General features: G+C 36.1%; 3 protein-coding genes across 8 annotated transcripts in view; 2 read left to right on the top strand and 1 right to left on the bottom strand.

Annotated features, from left to right (window-relative positions):
* Positions 1 to 6,696, top strand: part of LOC111866383 (transmembrane protein 268) — a 62,327-nt gene extending 55,631 nt beyond the window's left edge. For 3 of the 5 annotated variants that reach the window (XM_023855275.2, XM_023855279.2, XM_023855274.2), the window contains one exon: positions 5,956 to 6,696. In XM_023855275.2, the coding sequence (XP_023711043.1) occupies positions 5,956 to 6,011 (56 nt within the window). In that variant the 3' untranslated portion in view covers positions 6,012 to 6,696. Of the gene's footprint in view, positions 1 to 517; positions 575 to 5,952 lie in introns of all 5 variants that reach the window. The other 2 variants (XM_023855277.2, XM_033752229.1) reach the window with 2 other exon arrangements.
* A 10,002-nt stretch (positions 6,697 to 16,698) lies between these two features.
* On the bottom strand, positions 16,699 to 18,235 carry LOC111866395 (UPF0449 protein C19orf25-like). Its single transcript, XM_023855294.2, has 2 exons — positions 18,022 to 18,235; positions 16,699 to 17,443 (listed from the first exon to the last, which is right to left on the bottom strand). The coding sequence occupies exons 1-2, from the start codon at positions 18,143 to 18,145 to the stop codon at positions 17,202 to 17,204; spliced, it is 366 nt and encodes a 121-aa protein (XP_023711062.1). The 5' UTR covers positions 18,146 to 18,235; the 3' UTR covers positions 16,699 to 17,201.
* An 11-nt stretch (positions 18,236 to 18,246) lies between these two features.
* Positions 18,247 to 25,624, top strand: part of LOC111866393 (DNA (cytosine-5)-methyltransferase 1) — an 88,816-nt gene continuing 81,438 nt past the window's right edge. The window contains exons 1-5 of one of the 2 annotated variants that reach the window (XM_023855293.2): positions 18,247 to 18,629; positions 21,748 to 21,847; positions 23,078 to 23,483; positions 23,817 to 24,078; positions 24,754 to 24,978. In XM_023855293.2, the coding sequence (XP_023711061.1) occupies positions 23,096 to 23,483; positions 23,817 to 24,078; positions 24,754 to 24,978 (875 nt within the window). In that variant the 5' untranslated portion in view covers positions 18,247 to 18,629; positions 21,748 to 21,847; positions 23,078 to 23,095. Of the gene's footprint in view, positions 18,630 to 18,652; positions 18,787 to 21,747; positions 21,848 to 23,077; positions 23,484 to 23,816; positions 24,079 to 24,753; positions 24,979 to 25,624 lie in introns of those variants that run through there. The other variant, XM_023855292.2, reaches the window with a different exon arrangement.

Genomic DNA, 25,624 nt, shown 5'->3' with positions numbered 1-25,624 from the left:
TGCCTTTTAACTAGCATTGGAAGCTTAAGGACTTTTATTTTATCCTTTCTAATGTTACAAGTTATGAGTGGAGACCCAACTTCAGAGGAAGATGGGAAGTTAACTTGCAATCCTGAAAGGTTACCTCTTTATAAATTAACAATGAATTAGCTTATGCTAGCTAAGCAGTTCTGTAGTTTAATGGATAAAGCAAGATTTCTTTGGGCATAAATCTTTTGTGATCTTTGGTAGTCATCATTGTTCACAACTTCATGACTGCGTGAGGTAAATTTTCTGTTTGAAATAGACAATTATATCTAGACAGCAGGCAGAATGGGATTTTGCATTAAATTCTGAATTCTGTACAGCTAAGACTGAAGTGAATAATGGTAGGTAACTCTTGTATTCATTTATTTTATGAAACTGTTGTATACTGAATAACAAAATCCAAACTTTAGACCCGGAGGAAGGTTTGGAATGTTGTAAGTTTGTGCTGAAGTAATTATGTGTAATAGTCCTTGATGCTTCTTGCATGCAGCTGGTGGGTGCAAGCCATGTGTGGCATTTGTGGGATCCTCATAATAGCTCAGATGATGTGAGTATACTTACTGCTGACCCATGCAGGATTTATTTTAACCGTAAGTCAAGCATAAAAATATAAGTGATGTTTGTGTAAATATAAAGTTTCAGTGTTTTAGGAGTAAAACTTGGGAACTGATTATAATTTTTTTTTAATTTCCACTGACTAGCATGGATTAATGTGCCCAGAATTTTGAATTCGTGAGCAAATAAATTCTCTTATTAAATGGATATATACATTGACACTGATGTCACATGTCATTCCTGTGGAAGAACTGTTTTCTTCCATATGTGTTTTTATTTTGTGTATTATTTTCATTATTTTTTCCTCACTGTTGCACACTTTTTTACAATTTCGTCTTGTCGCTCATTCTATTGAAACCTGCCAAATCATATCAGGAGGCTAAAATAAGAAGTTGTGGAACATCTCAGTGAGACAACATGTGCCCTACTTATGGAGACACACTGCTTCATGTGTACAGTTTGTAGCACTGGCAGCATTCTTTGTGCACTAACAAAATAGTCTCTTGAAAACTCTTTTCTACTACATTATAAATGTATATGATACAGCGAGTGTATTTGTGAGCCTGCCATGAATCTTTTGGCTTGTTCAGTAGGATGGACACACATTTCTTGCATTGACTCTTTGTGTATATTCATACTCACAGTGCAATCAAAATGTCCACAGGCTAACAGATCATAAGTAAAATCACCCACCTCACAGCCAATGACAGAAATGGTACCCAGTATTTGCATAATGTGTTTACATTCATACACTGAAGTTCCTTTTTGGAACTAGAGGAAACTTTAAACTCAGGTCTTCTCTGCAAGAAGTTGAAGGGATTTTCAAGGGGAATGTTCAAGCCTAGCACCTGTTTCAGCCTTCTCCTTCGTAAGCATTGACCCTGTGTGTCAAACTTTATTTACAATTGTATGAATTATTGTCTTCCTAACCCCTCCCCTCCCCACCATTTGGAACTGTAATATCCTGAATTTTGTGCCAGAATCATGTTACTTTTCACATGGTTATCCTACGTGAACACTCATTTCAATGTGTAACTGACAAGCGTTGTAAAACAAGAAGTAACACAGCCTACAGAATGTTTAATACAGTAGCTGGGGCTTGAGATTGTGATCAAGGAGGACATAACACATAAGCTCACTTCACAGTAACTGTTCATAGATTTATTGGAGAGAAATTGTGATGTATGTAGACTGTTGGCTTGTTGACTATGGCATGAGTCCAAACACATTCAGTGCAATTTGATGCAAGTGGTATAAGTAGTATGTGTCCTTCCCACCAATCTGCTGAAAGATTTGTAGCAAGCTCACAAATCAGCTACCTTTACTTTTGGTCTAGTTCAGTTAATCAGGGATTCAACTTCAGCTGAAAGCTTAAAATTAAATTTTGTATTTTTTCAAGTATTCACAAAGTTGATAAATGTTTCAGACAGGTTTTAGAACATGATAAATATTTTTTACTAACCGCTTCAGATTCAGAATTAATTTAAATGTATGCAAATTTCACTCCCATTCGCCCCTTGGATTATTTTGTCATGTGTTTCATGTTGATGTACACTAGTTACATTAGGGTTGGGAGTGATACAAGGCATGTATATCATTTTAATTTATATTCTTATGGAGTGCTGGATGTTTGAGAGTAGACCCTGAATGAAAAGGCTGTTAATATATGTGACGAATTGTCAGCATTCTCTACAACACCCTTTACTTCTCATTCTGCACCTGCACCATACAAGTCACTAGAGCTTGTCCCAAAAATGGTACTCCTTAATTCTCAAATATTTTCTTATTAATTATTGAAGTAATCTGTGTTATTTTATGAATCAGCTTTTCTTTTAAAGTTATGCATTTTTTCTGCAATTACAGGTAGCTATGCACGAATCTTTAACATTTTGTTCAAAGCATTAACCTGTAGTCAGTCCAGTTAAATTCATTGCATCCTGGTGCTGGAATTGGTTAATATAACTGTTCATAAAATGTTATGATTTAGTACAATAAGCATGACAGGGATCATTTAATTTTGTATTTTCTGCTGTGATATGTGTGGCAGAGAGTGAAATCATGATTTCTGTATACACTAAGAGCATAAGTAGTGCATTCCAAAAATAGTAAAAGTAAAAAGTAAAGCTATCCCTGTAAGAGGCCGTGAAGGCCCATAGGGTTGTGAGATGTTGAGGGTCCCACATTATCTAGACAAAAAATTAATAATTAATTATTGCTAATGTTGCATTAATTATGCTTTCCTAACATGGATTTGTGTTGTGTGGTGACCAGTCACGTATTTGTACACAGTATGATGTATTCCATACTGCCTTGCACATGCTTATATAGTATCTTCATTATGATAAAAAAATTTGTCACATTTCATATTAGCACAGGGTGCAGTAGTCTCAGAGATGATGGCCATAGCACGTCTAACATTCTAGCGTTCCTCAGTGGTATAGAGGTTGCAACTCTGACATATTTTTTTGTTTTTAGAAGTCCTTGTGCATCATCTTACTTATTTTGTTATATTAGGACCCTTTGCAGGCATGTTTCTATCCTGACACATTATTGTCTTATTTTAGCATACCTGTTTAAATTTAGAATTTTACTTCTAATATGTCCATCAGTCCCTTTTACAGTCTGACAAATATGCTAATTGTATTTAACTCAGGTCAGGTAATTGACTTTTCTTGAATTTCATGTAGGTGCAAGTATCCATTGATACTGACACACCTTGAAATGTGAATTAGGAGTAAGTGCAAAGGTAGTGTAATTTCCTTATTGGCAATTTTTCATTTCACATTATAATGTATTAGTGTAAGAACGAACATAGCCAATGATTTGGTCACATGATTGAAGTATACATTAAGAATTTTGATTTCGTGCATCCTGTTGTGTTATTATATACAATTCTGTTATTAGAGTCTGTCACAACACAACAATACAATTTTAGCCTTGACCATTGTATTGTTGTGTTGTGATGGACTCTAATAAAAGAATTGTATACAATAAGAATATTACAGTATATGAATCCGTGTAACATGAATGTCTGCTTGAGTTAGTAGTTAGTATTTGGCGTTACAAAATTATATTTCCTATTTATAATCTATATAAAGTGACTAGTGGACTACAGTATGTAAATGCATTTTCCTTTGTTTCTAATCTAGATAAGCTATCTGCAGCCATTGAATTTTGTGACTTGTTATTTTCAGATTTACAGTATAAATGTTTAAAAATACACAAACATTGATGGTATAAAAATATGAAAATTTCAGGTCTTTATATTTGAAAATTCTCATTGTCAGTGAAATGAGCATATAACTTTAAAATGTATTTGACAGTATAGGGTATCTGACTTAATTTAACTCCTGGATGCATTTGTGTTCATGCATAATGCACTGATTAACAGTTGCATGTCAGAACTGATTAGAACCAATAATGAATCCACTTTATTGCATATTTACTTCACACTCAATACACAAAAAATGTTTAGACAAATGTTATAGAATTTGTTAATGTAATTATTAAATATTTAAGACTTGAGGTTTTCATGGCAAAGAACATTCACATTGCAGTCTGCGTTATGACATCATGTAATCTGGTAGATGGGTATCAACATTTCTGAGAAACATACTGCCTCCAATTTCTGGTGACATCCACCCTGAATACTGAGGCAGTATGTTCTGTGGAACATTCATACAACATTACATGGTACCATAACCCAGAAGACCACAGTGTGAATAATTATTTGATGTTGGATATATCATTCAGGAGGATAAACATTTCTTAAAAATATGCCAATACTATTATATGGTTAGTTTCTGTAATATAAAGTTTAATATCTTGATAAAATTACAAGGGGAGTCAAAAAGTTCCCGGAATGGTGGTATAGCACTCTAATGGTAGGACATATGGCAACGCTTACCTAATCACCTTCAAAGTAGGACCCTTGCCCGTGCACACACTTGTTCTATCAATCCTGCCATTGTTGGAAGCAGCGGTGGAAGGCTTCTTTTGGAATCTTCCAGAGCTCAGCCATCGCATTCGATTTGATGTCCTCCATGGTTGCGAAATGTGTCCCCTTGAGGCCCATTTTCAGAGTAGGGAACAGCCAAAGGTCACTCGGAATGAGATCCAGAGAATATGATGGTTGAGTGATGACAGGAATGTTTCTCTTGGCGAGGGATTGCTGCACAACAAGCAATGTGTGGCTCGGTGCGTTATCATGATGCAGAAACCACTGTCCCTGCCGCTTGTCACGCCGCTTCCTCTGAACAGCATCGCGCAACCTCTGCAAAACTTGAATGTACAGGCAGTACAGAAATGGCCAGTAACAGTCTGTCCAGATGGTACGAACTCATGGTGCACCAAACTGTCGATATCAAAGAATGCAATGAGCATCACTTTGTCTTTGGATCTGATGAGGCATGACTTTTTTGGCCGGAGAGATGACGTTGTGTGCCACTCCGATGACTGCATCTTCATCTCCAGGTCATAGGCGAACACCAATGACTCATCACCAGTGACAATATTTTTGAGAAACGTCGGGTCCTGCGTACTTTTTTCAAACAGATAGCCAGCGACCATCATGCGACATTCCATCTGATCTGTGGTCAGCTGCCTTGGAAGAAACTTCGCACTGACGCGTCTCATCTTCAAATCATCAGACAAAATGACATGAATGGATCTGTGAGAGATACCAACTTCTTGCTCCAACTTCGCAATTGTCATTCTTGATCACATTGAATCAGTTGTCGCACTTTTCCATTCATTTCTTCGGTTCTGGATGTTGAAGGTCTCCTGCTGCCCTGGTCATCCTCTAATGTCTCCTGCCCATTCTTAAACTGGGAAAACCAGTCATAAACTTGCGGATTTCTTTAGTGCAGTATCACCATAAACTTGCTGCAGGGCCGATTGTGTCTCTGAATCAGATTTTCCCTATTTGCACATGAATTTGATGTTCACATGCTGTTCGAACTGTGACATTGCGCCGAATGACTAACACTCACATCTAATTCAAACTGAACAGTAACAACATTGCACACTGAAACCTGTCCAGACCTGTTGCCCATGCGAACAGACATGCTGAGCTCCCCACCACAACAGTGTGTGCGCTATCTTATTGCTCATTCTCTGTCTGCAGGGGAATTCTGGGAACTTTTTGACTGCCCTGTGTATATTCATAAAGAGAATTTATTGGCAGGACAGGTTTTACTCCCACCATTACCATCTGTTTCACTTCTGGGAGGCACTTAAGCTTTGTTTAATGGATCCAAGANCAATGCAATTTAATGTTTGCCTTCATGATAAAAGAATGACACGGGTTCATATATAAATTTGACAGAATATAAATAACATTGTATGATTTACGTATTTTCTTGTTTTCAGCAGAAGCTTGCAGTTTCTGTGCATACATGAGTGACCAGCATTTCAATATTCAGTATTAAATTCAAAAGCAGTTATGATAACAGTACATACAAAATGTGTGGTAATCTGGAACAGTGGAAACAGTTCCAAGACAAGGTAGATAAAAAATGCTTACCACATACTGCATTGTTCTAAATGTAAAAGAACATTTAACATTTTTAATTTAAAGAAATCAACATCTTAGACCTTTTTAATGTTTGGAAATTCTGGACTTATGCCACACAGATAAATTGACAACCCGATTTTTGACATATTCAGTAAAATGCATTTAAACTCAAAGAGAATTTGAACTACAGGAACATGCTCCAGCGTAGGAGTCTTTTTGTCATGGAATCGTGTACTTACAAGGCATTTATGATTGGTTTTTGGAAAATGGTCATTTATCTGAAGCCAAGAATTCAGTGGTCCACTACAAGTAGAAGGTTATGGGCAACTTTTTCTTTCTGTGAAAGGAATTAAAATGTATTGACACATGTAATTTTCTTTAAAATGATCATTAGCAGAAGTGTTACATTTTGAATAATATGGTATTCTGTAAGCAGAGAGGTGTACTGTTGTCAGTGGATTCCGTCCTTTGTGCACTTAATTAGTAGTAATGTGTTGCTGCAGTATGAATGCTTGCTTACTTAAGGAGCTAAGCCCTTCTTGAGGAGAAGCCAAATCTGCAGCTACTCAAGAATTTCCCAGCATTTTATGGAACCCGAAGGTTCATTACCATGTTCACAAGAGCCCTCCACTGGTCCTTATCCTGAGCCAGATCAATCCAATCCATGCCATCCCATCCTATATCTCTAAGATCCATTGTAATAATGCTAGCAGAGGAAATAAATAACATCTTCCTACATACTAGTTCAAAAGCAATAATGCGGTGATGTGATCATTTCCATTCCTTTCCTGCCAGTTTAATTTACCTCTTGGAAAAATTACAGTTGCCATGTGATATGAGAGCATATATTGTTATTTCAAAGTATTTGTATTTGTTTATATTGTGACGTCCAGTTCTCAGCATCTGTGTTAATTAGTATTAATGTCTCTGATCAGTTTTCTGAACAATACAATGATTATATTGAATTTCAATTTTAATTTATTCAAAAGATGGAAATAGGTCCATACAGTAACTCCCCTAATTACTGGCATATTTTATGAAAACCCATTTGTTTGATTGTTCAAAGCTCAATATTTATTTCTCCAAAGATAAAATATTATACATGATTAGTATCAGATGTTACTGGTTCCACCCTCTCATGTGCAACACGTCTTTCTGTAAAATTTATGAAAGATTTACATGTTTCGACCAATTTGATAATCATCAGGTGTTTAAATTTATAGTTGAGGAAACTGCTATGCTTTTGTTATCATGACTTCAGTTATTCCAGCTGACAGGTTATTCTTCCTGTTGTGTTGTGTCTTTTTTATGAATGCATTCATAAAAATTCATTTTTAAAGTGAATAACTTGTAATAAGTTTTAAAGACATGTTGCACATGAGATGGTGGAACCAGTAACATTTGGTACAAGTGATATGCAGCAGGATGCTACAATATTAAAATATAAGTGATTCATTTATTACAGTAGTCACTAACAATGAAGTGTCTTGTGGAGTGATTCATTCTCCCATACATTCTCATGGTATGGTGCTCAATTAAGTATACATCTTGGCTTCCATGAGGGCATTCATATCTCTATTGCTTTTCTATATGTGGATATGGTTTATAAGGGTGTTTGCAACTGGGGAATAACTGTACTTGAATTCCTTGTAGGACACTTTATAGACCAATCTTGACAGAATGGGACAAATGAACCCTGGAATATTAAAAGGAATGGAGTACATTTATATCAATAGCAATCAAATGAATGTATTAATTTAGTGTTCTTTTGTATTGGGTGTTAATTTTTTTAAATGTGTGGTCTTTCTCCAATCACCTGTCAAAAGATGTATTATATTTGGCACGATATTATGAATATATCTGAATTAGTATTCAAGTAATATGGATACAAGAATGTTGTTTAAAGGATTTGAATTAGTTTCCAAAATTAACCATTTTAAATGATGCAGCGTTGATGCACATCATCTGTCTGTGAAGTGACATGTAATCTCATTTTGGTGGTGAAATGAGGTGCATGGAAGATATTTGGCGATATATTGTACTTCTGTGTATGCTTATTTTCTGTTGTAATATTTAGGAGTAATTACTTCCACAGTATGCCTTCACCTAATGCACTGGATTCAAGGAACATAAAAATTCTTCATATTTCCATACTAACTCTAAAAGTAGAATAAGAGAAAAAGGTAGAATATAAATACATACGGTAAATGCCAAAATCAGTATCGAAAAGTAATCAAAAGTGTGGCTCGTTATCTGAAAGAAAGGTGAAATGTGGCTCTATAATGTTTTTACTGCCAGATTTTGGTAAATTATAACAGAAAAAAGTGATCATCTTCACTGATAGAATATCAGGTTGTCACAGACTTTTATTTACCTAAGACAAATATGATTGCAGAAGATGAAGGAATTAGAGTGCAGTGATGACATACATATTTGATTGAATCTGTTCGAGCCCTTGTTCAATGGCTTTATTTTGCTGTGGGATCAGGTATAGTATTTAAGATTTGAGGTTTTCAAGGCAGTGACTGAAGAATGCTGTCTTCTGGGACGTGGTGCCATGTAGACATTGTATAAACCAATGTTTCGGAGGAACATAAAACCTCCATCTTCACAGTAGAAGGAAAAAGAAAGAAAAAATCTGTGAGTGAGGATCCAGTGAGCAGGTGGCTGCAGCTGAATAGAGTACCCAGCAGCACAATAACACAGTGTAATACTTAAGACAGAATGATCAGAAGGGAGATAAACTAAATAATGAATGTAAATGTTAAACATATTTTGAGATGCATTTTGTATTTTACAAAATAAGAGAGATTACAGCTGGCATCTTGACCTCTTCCAAAATTTGCCACTGTTATCCAGTACATAAGTACAACATTATAGTTGTGCAAATTCTTGAAGGTGTTATTACAGGGGATGCTTGATGTTGATCTCTGTTTGTGGGTTAGAAATATAATAATTATTTGTATAAAACGTTAAATATCTATCAAATCTTGTATGCAGTTTGTTTAATTATTGCCTAGTAACTAATTAAACTTAGTCACACTGCTTCAAATTCAAATGATCCCAACAGCATAAATGATCAAGCTGCCCATGGTTGACTAATTAAGTACTGTATTATGGAAAATCCTTGTGAAGTACCTTTTGCTATTCAGGTGCTGATACTTCATTGTGTAACTAATATTTCTTTTAATAGAGATGGACTCATGACACTGAATTTTAAACAGCTACAGGGTAATAATCTGCCACCAGTTAATAAATAACAGTATCATTCATACATACCCCATGAAATTGTGATTGAATTAATTCTTGTTCATCTGTACAGGATAACTGCAAAATAAGTCTATTGCCACTACACACATGCATATGCACAGATGCACGCACACATAGTATATACAAATTGAATGAGTAGTATCAAATGGCAACTACAGTAAACTCCCTGTTTTCTGGCATATGTGGGGAGTGGGATGTAGTGGTTGCATGAAAAAACTGTTTACAGAAACACAAGAAAGGATCAAAACAATACTTTTCAATTTAGTTTCTGTGTGGGAGTCCTCTAGGTGGACAACTGAAGGCTGAAGATTTTGGATACCTATACTGTAACATAGCCTACATAGAATAGTTAAGGTGAGATGGCCAATTATAATAACAAGTGATGAACTATGGGAACAGTCAGATTAAATTAAAATAACTGAACAGATAACCAGACGTAAATGGAACTGGATTGGCCACACTCTTTGAAAGGAAAATGCAGTTGAGAGGAGGCTATGGAGTGGAACCCACAAGGACAGAGGAAAGAGGAATTGGCAGAGAACAATACAAGAGGAAGCCTTGCCTGCTGGGAAGACATGGGGAGAAATTAAACAACTCAGCAAGAACTGTGTGAGATGGTGACACTTTGTTAATGCCCTGTGCTCCAGTGGCAGCTAAAGGACGATGATGACGACGATACTGTAACACAATAAAAATTCAACCACCTCTACTGTAATGGCAACTGCCTGAAGGAGGGTGATAGGTAGTGCTGCTAGTGGTAGCAGAGAGAACAGTCAAATGGTGGGTGAAAATGTGTGTATGGCAAATTTGTTTTTGGGTGGTAACTTCATAAAAATGGAAAACGTTTGCTGACTTGATGACAATTCCAGATGCCACGATGCTATATAACTGGGAATTCACTGTATGTAGATGATGTGCAGACAGAGATTGACGTTTTCTTCATGGAAATCAGTCATTCTGTATAAACTTTTGATGTGTGCCCTGTAACAACTGTCAGTGTTACTGTAGAAGTCATAGTCTCAGATAGAACCCAATAAATAAGATACCAGTGTGGGTGAAGGGTAAATATTTATTCATATGTAAATGGCAAGAAAATGATAGGTGTGGTTTTCTATTAGATTAAAAAAAAAGACATATTCCATCATGTTCTAAATCCATTCTCAGTTATATCAGGTGATGTTAACTGGAACAAGATGGAGCAGCCTATTTCATCATATCAGTATTTTACAGTATTGTCCAAGCATTTACTTTCTGACTGGAATGGAATAGTGAGATGAGGGCTATATGATGACAGATCAGCCCAGTATGTTATATACAATTTTCAGCACATTCAGTTAATTGACAACATGTAGCCTAGCAGTGACCTGAATAAGTAAGGAGAACTGCTTAATCTTATGACATATGTTTGCAAAATCAGTGATATTCATATCCAGAAATTTAACCATTTTTACTTGACCTCTTTGTTATATACCAGTCAACATTTTGGCATTTACCATTCCGTGAAGATATAATGTGAAAGGTGGTAATGTTTTTTCATATATTATTTGGGATATTCTGGGGATTAAGAAAGGGCCATGTTACCTTCATTTATTTTCCCTATTAATGCATATAAAGTCTGAGCATTTCATGTTTCTGTACATTTGTCCAGATACTGGTTTAGAAGAACTGTTACGTTAACTGGAATTCTGTCACTGTCTCATACTATTAATTTCTTAAAAGTTGATGTTAGCAATAAATCCATTGAATGATTAAGTTGGTATGAATAACCTACACAGCTCTTGACCCTAAAGTCCATTAATCAAATGTACAAACAGTAAATCTACCTGATCACTTAATTGTACACCAGTGTTTAACATAACTAACTAAATTCATACACAAACATTTTGTTCACTCAGAAGGAGTTATTCAAAGATGTTTATATGAATTATTGTTTTTTTTAAGTTTGTTATTTAACACTATTAGTGTTGGGACTATATAAAGTGTTAGATGTAATGATTAGTGAACGTGGTGCAGTTAGGGGAATGAGAATTGGCAGGGGAAACCAAAGTACTTGGAAACTAGCCCCAGTGCCACTCTGTCCACCAAAAATTCCAAATGACCTGACCAAGAATCAAACGCAGGCCCTCACATTGGGAAGCTGGTGACCTTGTTATAATTATTGCTTCAAGTTGGGCAATGCTTAGTGTGAAGAAAATTAATCTTGCTTTCATCATATTGCATAGCATCAGAATATAGGCTGGGAACAGTTTTGACAAGCCACATCAGCATTCCCACAGCTATCTGCAAGCTACAGGCTTCTTGGATTTATTGTACTGTGTTAACTGTAACTAGGTAGTATTTCATGTGGCCCACACTTTTGTATTTGTATGAGCTTTATAGCTCTGTGAAGTAACTGGCTAGTTTTAACAGGATTTGTTTCTTACCAGGAGGATTGGGAAGTTGTCGCATTTTACAGTATTTACAGAAATACAGGGTGATTCTAAATTATTGTCTGGGTTTCCATGGCCTATAAATTTAAAACTGGAAAAACTAATTCTGCTTAAGGAATATGAAAGTGTAAGTTAAAAAGTTTTATTACCTTTAGAATCAATACTGCAGGATGCTAAACAAGCATTCCTTCAGCAGTTTTATTTTGGTGTTTCTGGTTCGAAAATTATAGGCCGTGAAAACCTCGGCAATAATTTAGAATCATATTGTATAATTTATGGATAGAATGTAAGACTGTTCACAGAAAAATGCTTATTTTAAGACAAGCTGTAAGTAAAATACAGTTGCTGTATTTTGACAAAACTTCCATTTTGCATATAACAAACTGCATTAAACTCATGTACATGCATATACAAGAATTTTCTAATTTAGTTCTGGATTGTGTCAATGTTATTATTTATTTTAAGATGCAAAATTAACATCAAAGAGTAGCTTTTCTAAGGTTTGGACATCACAATCTGCTTGTCTGTGACAAATGAGGAATCGAGGACAGATGAGAGAATCTTTGAATTTATTCCTTAATATTCACTCCTCATGTCCTCCCCCATTTCTCCATAGATGTATAGTATACACAGTATAAAATACAATGGACAATGTTTTAAATGGATTGTATGTTATGTGGTGGTAAGCCTAAGTAGGCTGGTGCAGAGCAACTATGGTGCCATGGGTAGGCATGGTTTCCCTTGTGGAGAAATGTTTGGTGAATAGAATTTTTATTTAACGGGTGAACTGAGGCAGCATTGGTTGTCATAAAGCTGAACTCATCTGCCATACACTTAGATTAAATAATGGCTTTTGTGATGATAGTAATGAATCTTGGGGTCTGTAATATCATTTATTGTAGTTTTCTATGGAAAGTATTTAAGTGATTTTGTCATTCTAAATGAATGACTTTTTTGGGGGGGGGGGGTTAAATTTTGTACAATCTTATGTAAATAATTCAGATCACATCATTGGTTGCTAGTAATCCCTGCAAAAAGAAAGTCTCCACAAATGCCCTTGCCAGATCTATAATGTTATCAAAATATACAACCTCATCTTACTTATGATATGCTCTGATATCGGTTTCTTTCACAGTACAGCAACCAGAAGTGAAACAAGGACATGCATGTCTGTAAATGAAGTTTTCATTGCAGTTACCACATTCCAGTAGCAATGAACAAAAATGACAGATAAAATAGATACCATATTAAGTAGCAATAGCTGGATGACTGCCAATGCCATCTGGGAGGAAAGGGATAATTTCTTATGATAGTGTAGCAATGTACTGTGCTGTGATACTATGATAATGTGGAGCAGAGTATTCTTCTGCAGTTCCAATTTACACTTGTATTGATAGTATTCTCTTATTTTTTCCTCAGAGTAATGCAGTGATTAACAGCCACACAGTAAAAACCCTGAACTTGTCTGTGATGAATGTAAACTACTAAAGTTATTATCTGTTTTGATGCTAACCCCATACCAAATTAGTCTGTGACACCATCAACTTTAAAGATATTCTGGAATTTACTACAATATAAAATGGGATTGGTGGTTTATATAAATGAATGTCAATTGATACTTTTCTAATTGTCAATCTCCAGTTTTAAAATGTTTGGAACAGTGTTATCCAACCTATATAGACAACTCTATACCAAGTTGTAAATTCTTATAAAAAGCTTTGTTACTACCACCATTAATGATTATGATAACCATCACAATCAACAACAGTTCTGTCATAGCACACTCAGGCATTATGAAGTGCAATCAGTCTTGTCAATCTACATAATGTTGAAAGTGTAAGACAAGTGGGAGTAGGTTGTAAAGAACTCGAAGAGTACACTGCCATCTGTCATTCTTGATTAAACATACATAAAGGAAGAATGGGATAATTTTTGGTCCAGTGAACAAGAAACATGATGCTATTATACTTCACTCCAAGAACTGGTTAGTTACAAGATTACAGTCCCCTGGAATTTGAAACATGTAGTTTGGAAGGTCGGTGCTAATGTATGGGAGGAACCTGCTGCTTCATTGTCCACCATGAAGATGGAGATGGCAGATTCCTAAGAAACACTGGTACCTATCTACTATACTACAGAGCATTACATCTCAGAAACTGTGATATTGGTATACACTTCTGTTGAAACCTTAAATCGCACATGGTTATTTAGTTAATTTTTGTAAAACTCATATTAGTATTTCTGTCTATGGCTTATTGTGGTGACTGGAACTGATATTGATTTTAAAAATAAGTGGATATAACTGAATCACTTTTAAACTGTTTGTTAAATTTTTACATTTATTTACAAATGTAATACGTGTTTACATGTACACTAGAATAACACCACAATCCCAGGTCACAGAATTTCTGCTCTAGAACCACCTGCTAGTTGTAATCTGTTAGGTTGTGTGTATGTACTAACCAAGTACAGCAATACCTTGCATAGTCTGGATTCACTATATTCCGGTTTGAAAATTTCAAAACAGACTAAATTTTAATTGAGCAAAATAAAAATAAATTCTAAAAAATTAGTACACAAAATTATTTTTAATACATAAATGATCGGTTTTTTCCCTGTATGCAGTCAAGTCTCTTTTTGTGCGGTTTATTTTTATGTGGTTTTAAAATTATGTGATACGATACATATTTCAATTTTTTCTGGGGTTCCCCAGTGTATATGTACCTACGCTCAGGTCATTCGTTCTTGAGCAGCTCTGACAGCTATCGCTTGAGGAGGTGGGGAGAGCACTACTTTAATGGAATTTTGGAAGAGCTACATCATCAGAAACGTTATCAAAAATATAGGTGAAGCATGGCATGAATTAATGGCAAGCAATATGAGGGCAGTATGGAAACATATACCACATTGTGCAAATGATTTCATTGGTTTTGAAACTCATTTTGCTGAAGTCACTAATATGGTGGAAATTGGACAGCAACTTGGTTTCAATAAGTTGGATTCTGTCAACGTAATTGAGTGCATCAAATCGAACACTAATGAACTAGAAAATGAAACACTTATTAACATAGATGAAGAACGGGAGGACAACTTAGAGCTGAACAACTGTCAAAAATTATTGGAATTATTGAAACCTTGTCAGAGCATATTATGGAAGCTGATCCCAATATTGAACGTACCCTTACAATTCGCCGAACGATGAACAATGCAATTCGTTGTTAGAGAGAAATGTATGAAGATGAAAGGTCAAAGAAGATAAATGTGCAGACACCAGTAGTGCAATTTTTAGAGAATAAAAAATGAATTGCAAAAAACATGATTTTTTTGGACCAATTATCATTTTTTGTATGTATTTAGCTCCTCGATTAGTCCAGTTTCAAACAGTCCGGGATATTGGCAGAACTGGTTACCTGGACTATGCGAGGCATTGCTGTACTATACCAATACATACAAATAGTGCCTTTTTATGAATATATATTATACACACAAAAGTCCTAGATATATATGTTAAGTAATTTGTCTTTCTGGTTGAATTTGTGCTGAACCAGTGTTCCATTCTGTTGTGCATCAGCAATCCTGAATTACAAACTGGTATTTTGTCAAAGAAAAATAAATGTTGTGTAATATTTTGTTGTACATATGGTATTTTTTCATACAGAGATTATAGCAATAAGTGCTTGAAGTCCAATCTGTCTGAATGAATACTGTTCTTTCAAGTACAACACACCTTCATTAGGTGTTTCCACTGATGCAGACTGAAGTGGAATAACAAAGCCTCTTCCACATTCCCTGCAACTTTCTCAACTAACTCCATAAAGCAGATTCCTTGAGAAGCTAATTATCACTGAGTAATAAATTTCCCAATTTTTATGGAACCTGAAAGTTCATTATTGTATTCACAAGAGACCATTACTGAGTCAGTGAAATCCAGTCCACACCCTTGCATCCTGTTTCCTTAAGAACTATCTTATTATCTTTCCATATATACCTAAGTCTCCTATGTGACCTCTTCCTTTCAGATTTGCTGACCAAAATTTGAATGCATTTCTCTTAGTCCTGTTTCTTGCACATCTCATCCTTCATTAGATCACCATCATAATACCCGGTGAAGAGTACACATTATGATACCTTATTCATACAAAAGAACATAATCCTTTGGGTAGGATTTTAAGTTCTTAAAAGTAATATCATGTAAGAAAACAGTATTTTAAGGGCTCTTGAAGAGTAAGGATATGAAATCTATTGACCTGGCTAAAGATAGTGACCAGAGGGTTTGATGAAGAAAGCAGTGAACATTTTGGTTCTTTATTAGTGAAATTTCTTGAAGGCTGAATAAGGTAGTAAACTGTGCTAAAGTGGAAAGCGTTCTTGACTGGGAAGGCTTCTGCCTTAACTAAGTTCAACATACTATATATAAGAAAGAGATAGCCAGTTCATAAATGGAACAACATAACACAGCTCCACCACTTACCTCCACATCATCATAACTCTATCAATCCGAAGACACACACACATCCAGCAATACAACGCACGCAACCACAAGAGAAGGACACATCACAGGACGCAGCGAGTACTGAACATTACAAAACAACACATAACAGAAGTCAAAATGTAACATTAATAAGTAACATTTTCACGTTGCAGGTATACACAAAATATAGGAAGAATGATTCCCATAGCGGAAAATTGATATAATATGCGAGTTTGAAATACGACGTATAAGATGATAAATCTTGACAGAATTTTAATATATAAATTTTATTATAGTACATGACGAATATACATTTTAAATCATTTTATAAATGACACATGATGGTGAGCAGTGCAATAGTTTAACGTAAATAACACACCTGAGGATGGCACAATGATGCTGAAACATGTAGTGAAGTGACAAGAGAGACTGTGTGCACTAGAAGACAGTCAATACATACACATCATGGACATGAATCAGTGCAACAGGACGCTAAAATACAACATCATAAATGGAAGTTGTGACACTCTGGTTTTGCACCAAATTGGAACATTATTAAAAATATTATACAAGTAATACCAAACTTAAAAGCTTATCCTCCAAAATGATCATACTATATAGAAATTAAAATTAAATCTCCATAGTTTAGATCAGCCTTTCTACACATTTTGCAGTGGCAACTTAATTTTATCTCATTATCATTCACTATAAACACAAATAAATAGTCATTTTAATTTTAAAGAGACTATCCATTCCATGTGCAGAAAAAGCTGTAAAAATAGTCATTTTGACCATACTCCCAGTTCAAAACTGGAGGTCTAGATGTTCACTGGACTTATATTACCTCAGAAATGTTGTCTCTCTCTTTAAAGCAAATCTCTAACACATGGCTGTGCTGTTAAATATTAAGTGAGTTCCAGTACATTTCTTGCAGTTATTTTAAAGCATCAGTTGCTTGCCTCCTTATATCTTCTGCCATTTTCTTTAATTCAGAATCACTTGTCACAAGAGACTTCTTCTGTGCTTGCAATTTTTGCATCACAGTTTGCAAGTTACTATTCACTTCTAAGAAACTTTGGACTTTCTGGTACACAGCTTCTGGGTTACTAATGTTCTCAATTACAATTTGTGAAGAAGGGGTGTCACTGACTGCAGCAGAGCAGTTTTTTGAGGAATCTGAAATGAAATTTTAACATATTTGATTAAAAATTGAAGTTAATCGCTAAAATTGTAGTACCAGTGATGACTAATTTATGTCCTTTTCATACAGACGCCTGTATTTTACTCATTAATTAAAAGACGCTATCAAACCAAATGTCACATGCAACTTCCCTCCTTGCACAAAGCACTCTGGGGCCCACCTAGCCCCTTCTCCAGTTGGTACTCAGTGCTATTTACCGGTGGAAAAGCAGGAGCGGTATGCAGTTGATCGTTCATCTACATTTAGTGCACAGGTTAAAGCATGGAGATGTTTTTCCACTCCCTCATATTTCTTCGCGTGGTACTTACTATGCGTAGGGACTTTACCTTCCCGTACCATCAAACCCAATATTTGGGAGGATATATGGTCCAAACGTAACGCAATTTTGCATGAACCACCTATATGATGACTGATTAATGTTAATGGGGCTATACTAATGTAATACCGACTATCACACAAACAACCTTCTATAACTGGTCACAATTTACTGGTACATTTTACTGTTACATCCATACATAAACTGCTAATACTGTCATAGCTTTCCCCGTAATACCTGATGTAGAAGTCATGACCATAAAGACAACATCGTCTTCTGGAGCATTGTTTATATCATCTAATATTTGTTCCGTAACTGGTGGCTTTGGTCTCGGTGGAATATTATGTTTTTTCTTAAACATTTCAAAACCACACGAGTCGAATAGGAACCAACACAGGTTACGGAACTACAACTTTCCGGACCACAGGCAATGACCTACAAAACCAGAATAATAAACTTCACCTGCGTGGAAATCTAAAATCCCTTAGGCAAATACATTCCCCATAATATTCCCTGTTGGCATCAATGAAGAGGGCGTGTTTCGAGTTTGCAACGTGATAGTTAACGTGCATTGAACGTCCACGACGCTGGCCACCGCGGCAGCAGTTATGCTTCACGACGTCACGCTGGCTATGTTGCCCGCCAATAGCATTGAGTTGCTGCCCCGTGTGAACGACTTTAGTAGCTTCGTAGCAAGAACCGACAAGAATCACTGTTCGCAACAGCCACGGATCAACTTCTGCCCAGCCCAGGACTACTTGGTATCTGATACGACCGTGACCGACCGGTGACCGACCGTGACTACAGCATGACTACAGCAATGCGATCTGAAGTTGAAATTGTCGGTACGTAAGCGCGGGAATTATTTGCGCCTTTCCACAGTTTACGATTGGAAGTGCGTGAAGTTGTGTGAATGTTTTTAAAATAAGTTTACATATTGTAGCTTTGTGAAAATGATTGTCCTGAGTGTAAAGCAACCAGACTTCAAGCAGTGAATGAGAAGTAATTGCTATCTATTATATACATATACATTTATTTCCATAGATCCTTACAAAGTATAAGGATGTGGGAATTGTCATAACCAATAGAAAGGAAAAACAATACAAACGTACATGTAGTCAACCAACAGTATACAATATCATAACATTTATGGGCACAAAGACAATACTAAGAACCCAGTATTGAAAATTATGTATGATTAATCACTTATTACAAAGAAATTATACATTTATTTTTATCGTATTCAAAATCAAGATATTCTTCCAATGTATAAAATGAATGGCAACACAAAAATTCCTTTAAAGCCGATTTAGAACACTTACAATTATTGTGTAATTGCCTTAAGTATAAAGGAAGATTATTAAATGTCTTGATGTGCATATAGTAAGTTCCCTTGTGATATAAAAATAGATGAGCTGAGGGTTGATGAAGATTAAGATTAAGATCGTAACCCTGTCTTGTATTTCTGATATAAATTGGTATGAGCCCGTGTTATCAACCATAAAATACAATAAAGAATAAATATACTGAGCTTGAAGAGGGAGAATTCTTAATGTTTTAAGTAACTATAAGTGTTTCTATTACTAATACCTGTCCTTATTCTAAGTGCCCTCTTCTGCACACGAAGAATATTAACAGCATATGAAGAATTTCTCCAGAAAGTAATACTGTAATGCATAACAGAATGGAAATAAGCATAATAGACCATCAACAATGTTTCCAGATTCACATATTGCTTAACAGTTCTAATCGCATAACAGGCACTATTAAGTTTCGGAAGAAGTTGATCAACATGTTTCTTCCATGATAGTGTTTTTATGATATTAATTTCTAAAAACTTTATATAACATGAATTAGAATTATTCTTGTTGCCATATGCACTACTAATATAGTTGTCCTGCACATAGGAATTTTTTGTTGTGAATTTAATATAATCTGTTTTGGAAAAGTTGAAAGATAATAAATTGGCATTAAACCATGTATTTAAAATTTTAAAAACTTCAGTTAATCTGTCTTGGTAAACCAAGGGATTAAGTTCAATAATAATTACACTAGTGTCATCAGCAAGAAGAATAGGGGTAGAAATCTTATTTAGTACTAAAGGAAGATCATTAATATAAATCAAATCAGTAAATTAGCAATTGAAATTATTCATTGTTTATCATTATTAGGGTACTGTAATTTGCAAATACATATTAAACTGTGGCAGACTTTGGTTTATGTAAGTAAAATTAAGGTTGTACAGTCATGTATTGTGCATTCGCAAACCGTGCAGAGAAATTGAATGGTAGAAACAAGGTGTACCACATGAGATCTGGCAAAGCTGCAGAGGCTGATATGGTATATTATTAATTTGTTTATATTTGTGCCATCTATTAAGTTATTTTGAACAACCACTGTAAATTTGATTTGTTTCATTCTGGTCCGTCACACTAACAATTATAAATACAAACCTCTCCGTCCAATGTGACATATAAGTTTTTACTACGTTAAAACTTATCTCCCTTACATGTTTCGGTCCTAACGGGCCATCTTCAGAGGGAACATCTTTACAAACTGGAAACTACAATCACAATAGGTGTTTTGAATTAAAATACATACNCATCAAGATAGACAGGCGGCACAAAATCTGCCCCATACAAGAAGGACGATAGGAGTACGGACACAAACCTGCGTGGTTTAAAAAAATTTTAATTATTGACAATAAAGGTTTTTTAAATAATATCTAGAAACTGTGGGAACATCCCACATTATCACGCATTTTCTGCAACGCACACTCTTCACATCACTTTTCACCATCACGCACGCTAACCAATCAAATTGCTCCAAACGTTCGCATTTATACTGCGCTTGCTGCTAGCACCCATCTACAGCATCACGCGCGCTAGCCAATCAGCACCCTGAAAATTCTTCCTCCTCAATTTCAAGTTTCGCTCCGCCCACCGAGCAGTGTATAAAAAGGAGCAGCGGCAACCCGGCAGCATCAGTCGATCATCAGTCTACGATCAATCCACACCAAGCAACATCAGCCAGCAGGCTTCGTCGCCAGCGCTCGGTCTTCGGAGGCATCGGCAGGCTGTGCCAGGCACGACTGCCTCGGCCCTCCGGCTCTCTCACACCCGACTCACTGGGGCACCTTGCCTGGACTCGCTGGTGGTTGTGTCCCTGTCCGACCCACTGGGCATCTGGCGTAGCCACTGCTTCATCACTCCTACGACCGCACTGCGCTAGCCACGCAACTCCAACTCACCTGCCGCATGGCGATCAAGCAACCTCCAGCAGCGGCCGTGCTGTGGCCAGTCAAATCACCACAACTAACCTCTCTCCCTACCGGTGCGCGCCGCGCTACCTCACCGGTCAAGCATCTCAGCAACCACGGTCCTTTTCAGGACCAACAAACTATTCCGAAGAAATGGGTTCTCATTGAAGTAATGACAAAACTACATAAAACCCCACAAAACTTTTAAAATCTTTACAACACCAGGAATCTGCTGTGATTGTGAAACGTTCAACTTTAAGCGTACTGTGCATTATAGGATATAAGTGTATGTATTTTAAATCAAAGCACCTATTGTGATGGTAGTTTCCAGTTTGTAATGATGTTCCCTCTGAAGATGACCCGTAAGGACCGAAACATGTAAGGGAGATAAGTTTTAACATAGTAAAAACTTATATGTCACATTGGATGGAGTGGTTTGTATTTATAACCGCTGTAAACTATCATAAAAAAAAAAGTAACTGACACAGCTGGAGTATTGGCATATTATAAAGCCTTGAGACATTCATGAAATTTATCTGGTATGTTAGATACCTCAATCAGTATTAGGCCATTGCCTTGTGTATGTCATAAAACAGAATAAGAAGTTCATGATTATAAATAGTTATTTACTTTTACAGCAGCTGTGCTGGAAATTTAAAGTTACATCAATGTAATGAACATTATTTGTCTTTTCTTTTGATTAGGCCAGAGAACCTGGAAGGTAGGTTATTTAATGGAGAAGTCACAGTGAAGGATTATTGCAAGCAGAAGTGGAAAGCTTTGGAACCACACACCCCAACTTTGGTGAGAAAACAAATACAGTATCTTCAGAAGAAATTGTAGTCCACTAAACTTGCAGAAATATGTCTTATTGCAGGTCCTATTTGCTTATAAGAACATGTGCCTCTATTATCTTTACTGGCATGATTTTGCAGCCATAGTTTGGGGGTGGGATTTGGAATCATTGCTTCTATTTCTTCTCCAGAGAGGTTATTTGTTAGCCTGCACATTTATATCTTCATGCAGGAGTTCTGTGCGCTACTTACATCAGATCTGTTCATGTGCATATAGACTTGTGTTGTTGCAACAACCACTAGCATATACACATTACAATTTAATTTCAATATTATCCTAGCAGATCATTGAAGAACTACCATGAAGCAAGGATGCATGATGTCTCAGTCATAAATCCTGAACCTTATATTACTACTGCTACTGCATTTGACTTGTGAAATGAGCAGTTCTGACTCAGCTGTGTTAAATCACTGTAGGTTACAACCTGGCCCCCTCAGAACTGATACATTTTTGCATGCTTGCTTGTGAAGATTGTAGTCCCAATGGATATATTCCTGCAAAATTTTGTAGAGCAGACACTGAAAGTTGTAAGAAGAATGTTCTTCCCCCCCCCTTTTATAAGGCACAAACTGTCTTAGAAAAAGTTGTATAATTTCTGCTAGTCTGTACATACGTAGACCAGTGTGCAACTGAGCAAATTGAAGATGCAAAGTAAACCTAATGGTTCTTCAATGGTAGTTTCGTCTACTCTTCTCAAGAACTACTTGAATGAATTTTGCATTTTCATCTTTAAGTAAGTTATTGGGATCCTTTCTAGATGGTGGGCACTCAAAAGCTGACCATGGACTCTTGATATATCCCAGGTCCAGTAAAGTCCCTTGGTTTCTAATGGGGTCCAGCTTTTAACTTCATCTTCAGTGGGTATGCTATTATTACCATTCTACACCCTGTGGTCTGCTTAAAGATGGAAGGCTGGTTATGATGTGGTTTGGCCTCAGTGCCCTGAAGGAATCATTATCAGTGATTTATCTTTTGCTTCCCAGTACCATTTGGCCCATAGCATGGTGCCTTCCATCTTTACTTGTGAAATAGAACCTGTTTTACCTTCCAAGACTTTACCCTCATGATGAGAATGCAAGATTTGGAATTTTGAGGGAGTACTAGTTTAAATCTTTGATTGTCATCCTGATAGTTTTTCAGTTTAATGTGACATAAAATTGTTGTTTTTCTTCCTACTAGACTCAATATTGCAATCAAATGATGAAGTGTCTGGAATATCGATTTTGCTTAACTGAGCTAGAAGAAGAAAAAACTGGTGATAAATGTGTACAAGCAGCTAAGAATGACGAGTCTGAAGGAGAACTCAGTAAAATAGGAAATGGTAAAATGAACAGTAAAGTGAGTGATACAATGAATTCTGATGAATCAGAACAAGATAATGGACTGTGTGAGGAAGACTCTACCAATAGAAGTTTTAACAGTGACAAAGATGTGAAGGAGGGGAAACAGAAGGATGTTGATCTAAAAATGTTGACCAGGTCTATGCATTCAGTTCTGTCTGATTCCAATACACAGTCACGCACCCCACTGGGATCAAAGAAAATTCCTGCTCAAAATGTTGAAAATAGTTTCAGTGCGTCCTCAAGTAAGTATAATTTGTGTTTAGCCATCTTCTGACTATTCTGATCTGTGTACGAAAATAAACATAGTATTCCTGTTCAGTTAATTTGCTGGACAGAATAGGAAGGATCTCTGCATGAGTTGGTATAGCTCAGTAATTATAGTGGCTGATTGTGGGTCAGATGATTCCCAACAGGACACAGATCTCCCTCTTTACACAATTAAACACGCTTCGTTTCTGTGTCCAGCCCATAACCATCAACTTCATGCATGCAAACCTGACTTGCATTAACTCTTTATATTCCTGCACTTTCCTAAAGCTGTAAAGGAGAAGTTAAAGGTGTTTCTTTTTTAACAGCTTCAACACGATCTAAGAAGGGTGCTGCACTGAATGGCAGTAAACAGATGATTGTCACATCCATGTTTGCTAAAAGTTCCAGCAAGAGGAATAGTGGTAAATGCAAGGTTCCTGAGAATGGCCTTCATGAGAAAGAACAGAACAGGGAAGAGTTGACAGTAGTGCAAGATTCACTTAGCAGGAAGACAATAGAAACTGCAGACACAGTGTTGCAGGATGAGAAGAAGGTTAAATTAAGCGGTGGTGATCCTGAAGATGAAACGTTAGTCTCCATAATATTTTGTAGTTTGAACATATATCTAATATGTGGCAAATTGGATGCATTCTGTCTCCACAAACTGAACTGGCAAGCTGTCAGTTCTCTGCAGTTTTTTCATAAAGAAATTTCCTGTATAATACCCTCCTGAAGGCTAAATTTTGCTTACAGTAGAAAAATAGATTAGGGCTAATACAGGTGTTACTTATTTGTGGTTAGTAGTTCCCTTAGGCAATTGCACAATACTCTTTCTTCCCTATATTGTACCATTGTACATTCTTTTTTGTATTATAATTTGATAAATGGTTGCGAGAGCTGGAACAGTATTTAAATATAAGTTTACATATGTAGACTGAGTACAGCTGCACTATTATTAAAAAATTAAATGTGTGATATTATTTCTGAGTGATTGATGCCTGGTCTGTGCTTGTAACACAAGTAAACATGCAACCCCAGCAGTTCATAGAGCATTAGTAAATATAATTAATTAATACCTATCCATTTCTTGCCAAGGCTGTTTTTAAAAAACAACATTAATGAAACTTATACAGTCCACTCTCCTTAAACATATTATTGTATATAGTGTAATTTTCTATTTCTGATTAGTGTTCCTATTTCTGCTATGCATGTGTTATAGTGTTTGAATGTAGTGTCCTTGGCATATGATTGTGCATATTACAGAAAGAAAGAAGCTTTTTCTCGAACATTCAGAGGAATGCGATCCAAATGTGCACTCTGTCGACAAATCCTGGATGACCCTGATTTGAGACTGTACCAGGGACATCCCGATGAGTCAGTGGAGGAGTTTGTGGCACTGACTGATCCAAAACTCTCACTCTTTACTGGTGAGGAGGATGCCATCCATGACCATGATCAGCGTCCCCAGAATAAAGTCACACATTTCAGGTATGTCACACAGATTGAGGATGTTTGAGAACAGGGTGCTGAAGTAAATATTGTTATTTTTGTTACTTCACGTGGATCGAATGATAAGTGAGAATCAGTGTTCACTCTACTCCTGCTTTATTAAGACTGAGCTATTTGATACAGAAGTACGCCTTATATATACATACAGGCTTATAACCATAGTAACACTTAACAATATAAATATACTGTTGTTACACACGTAACTGTAGTTACACATAACAGTAAACATCACTTAGGTAACAAGACATAACCTAGTTCTTAAATTGTTTACTATGATGTTGCCAACTCTAACATTATATTTCAGTATCTGAGAGTTGCCAACATAACACTCCCCCTTAAACAATTTGGGAGTTTTGTATTTTAAATACTTATTCAGAACACTGTTTGGAAACATCATTCTTTGCACAATCCAAGTGCACTAATAAAATCAGTATGTTTCCGTACATTTAAACCTTTTGTGCAACCATCAGCAACTAATTGATATCCAGGGATGTAATGTACTGACAATTCCTTTGATTCAACCTTTTCTCTTATAAAATGAACCCTTATGTCAATATGTTTTGTTTGGTCATTATTGACAGGATTTTTCGCTGTGGCTAAAGCACCACGATTATCACAAAAAATA

Source organism: Cryptotermes secundus, unplaced genomic scaffold (assembly GCF_002891405.2).
Source record: "Cryptotermes secundus unplaced genomic scaffold, Csec_1.0 scaffold41, whole genome shotgun sequence".
In the NCBI taxonomy this organism is placed as follows: Eukaryota; Metazoa; Arthropoda; class Insecta; order Blattodea; family Kalotermitidae; genus Cryptotermes; species Cryptotermes secundus.
Note: the sequence above shows the minus strand (reverse complement) of the source record. Positions and strands in the feature narration are given on the sequence as shown.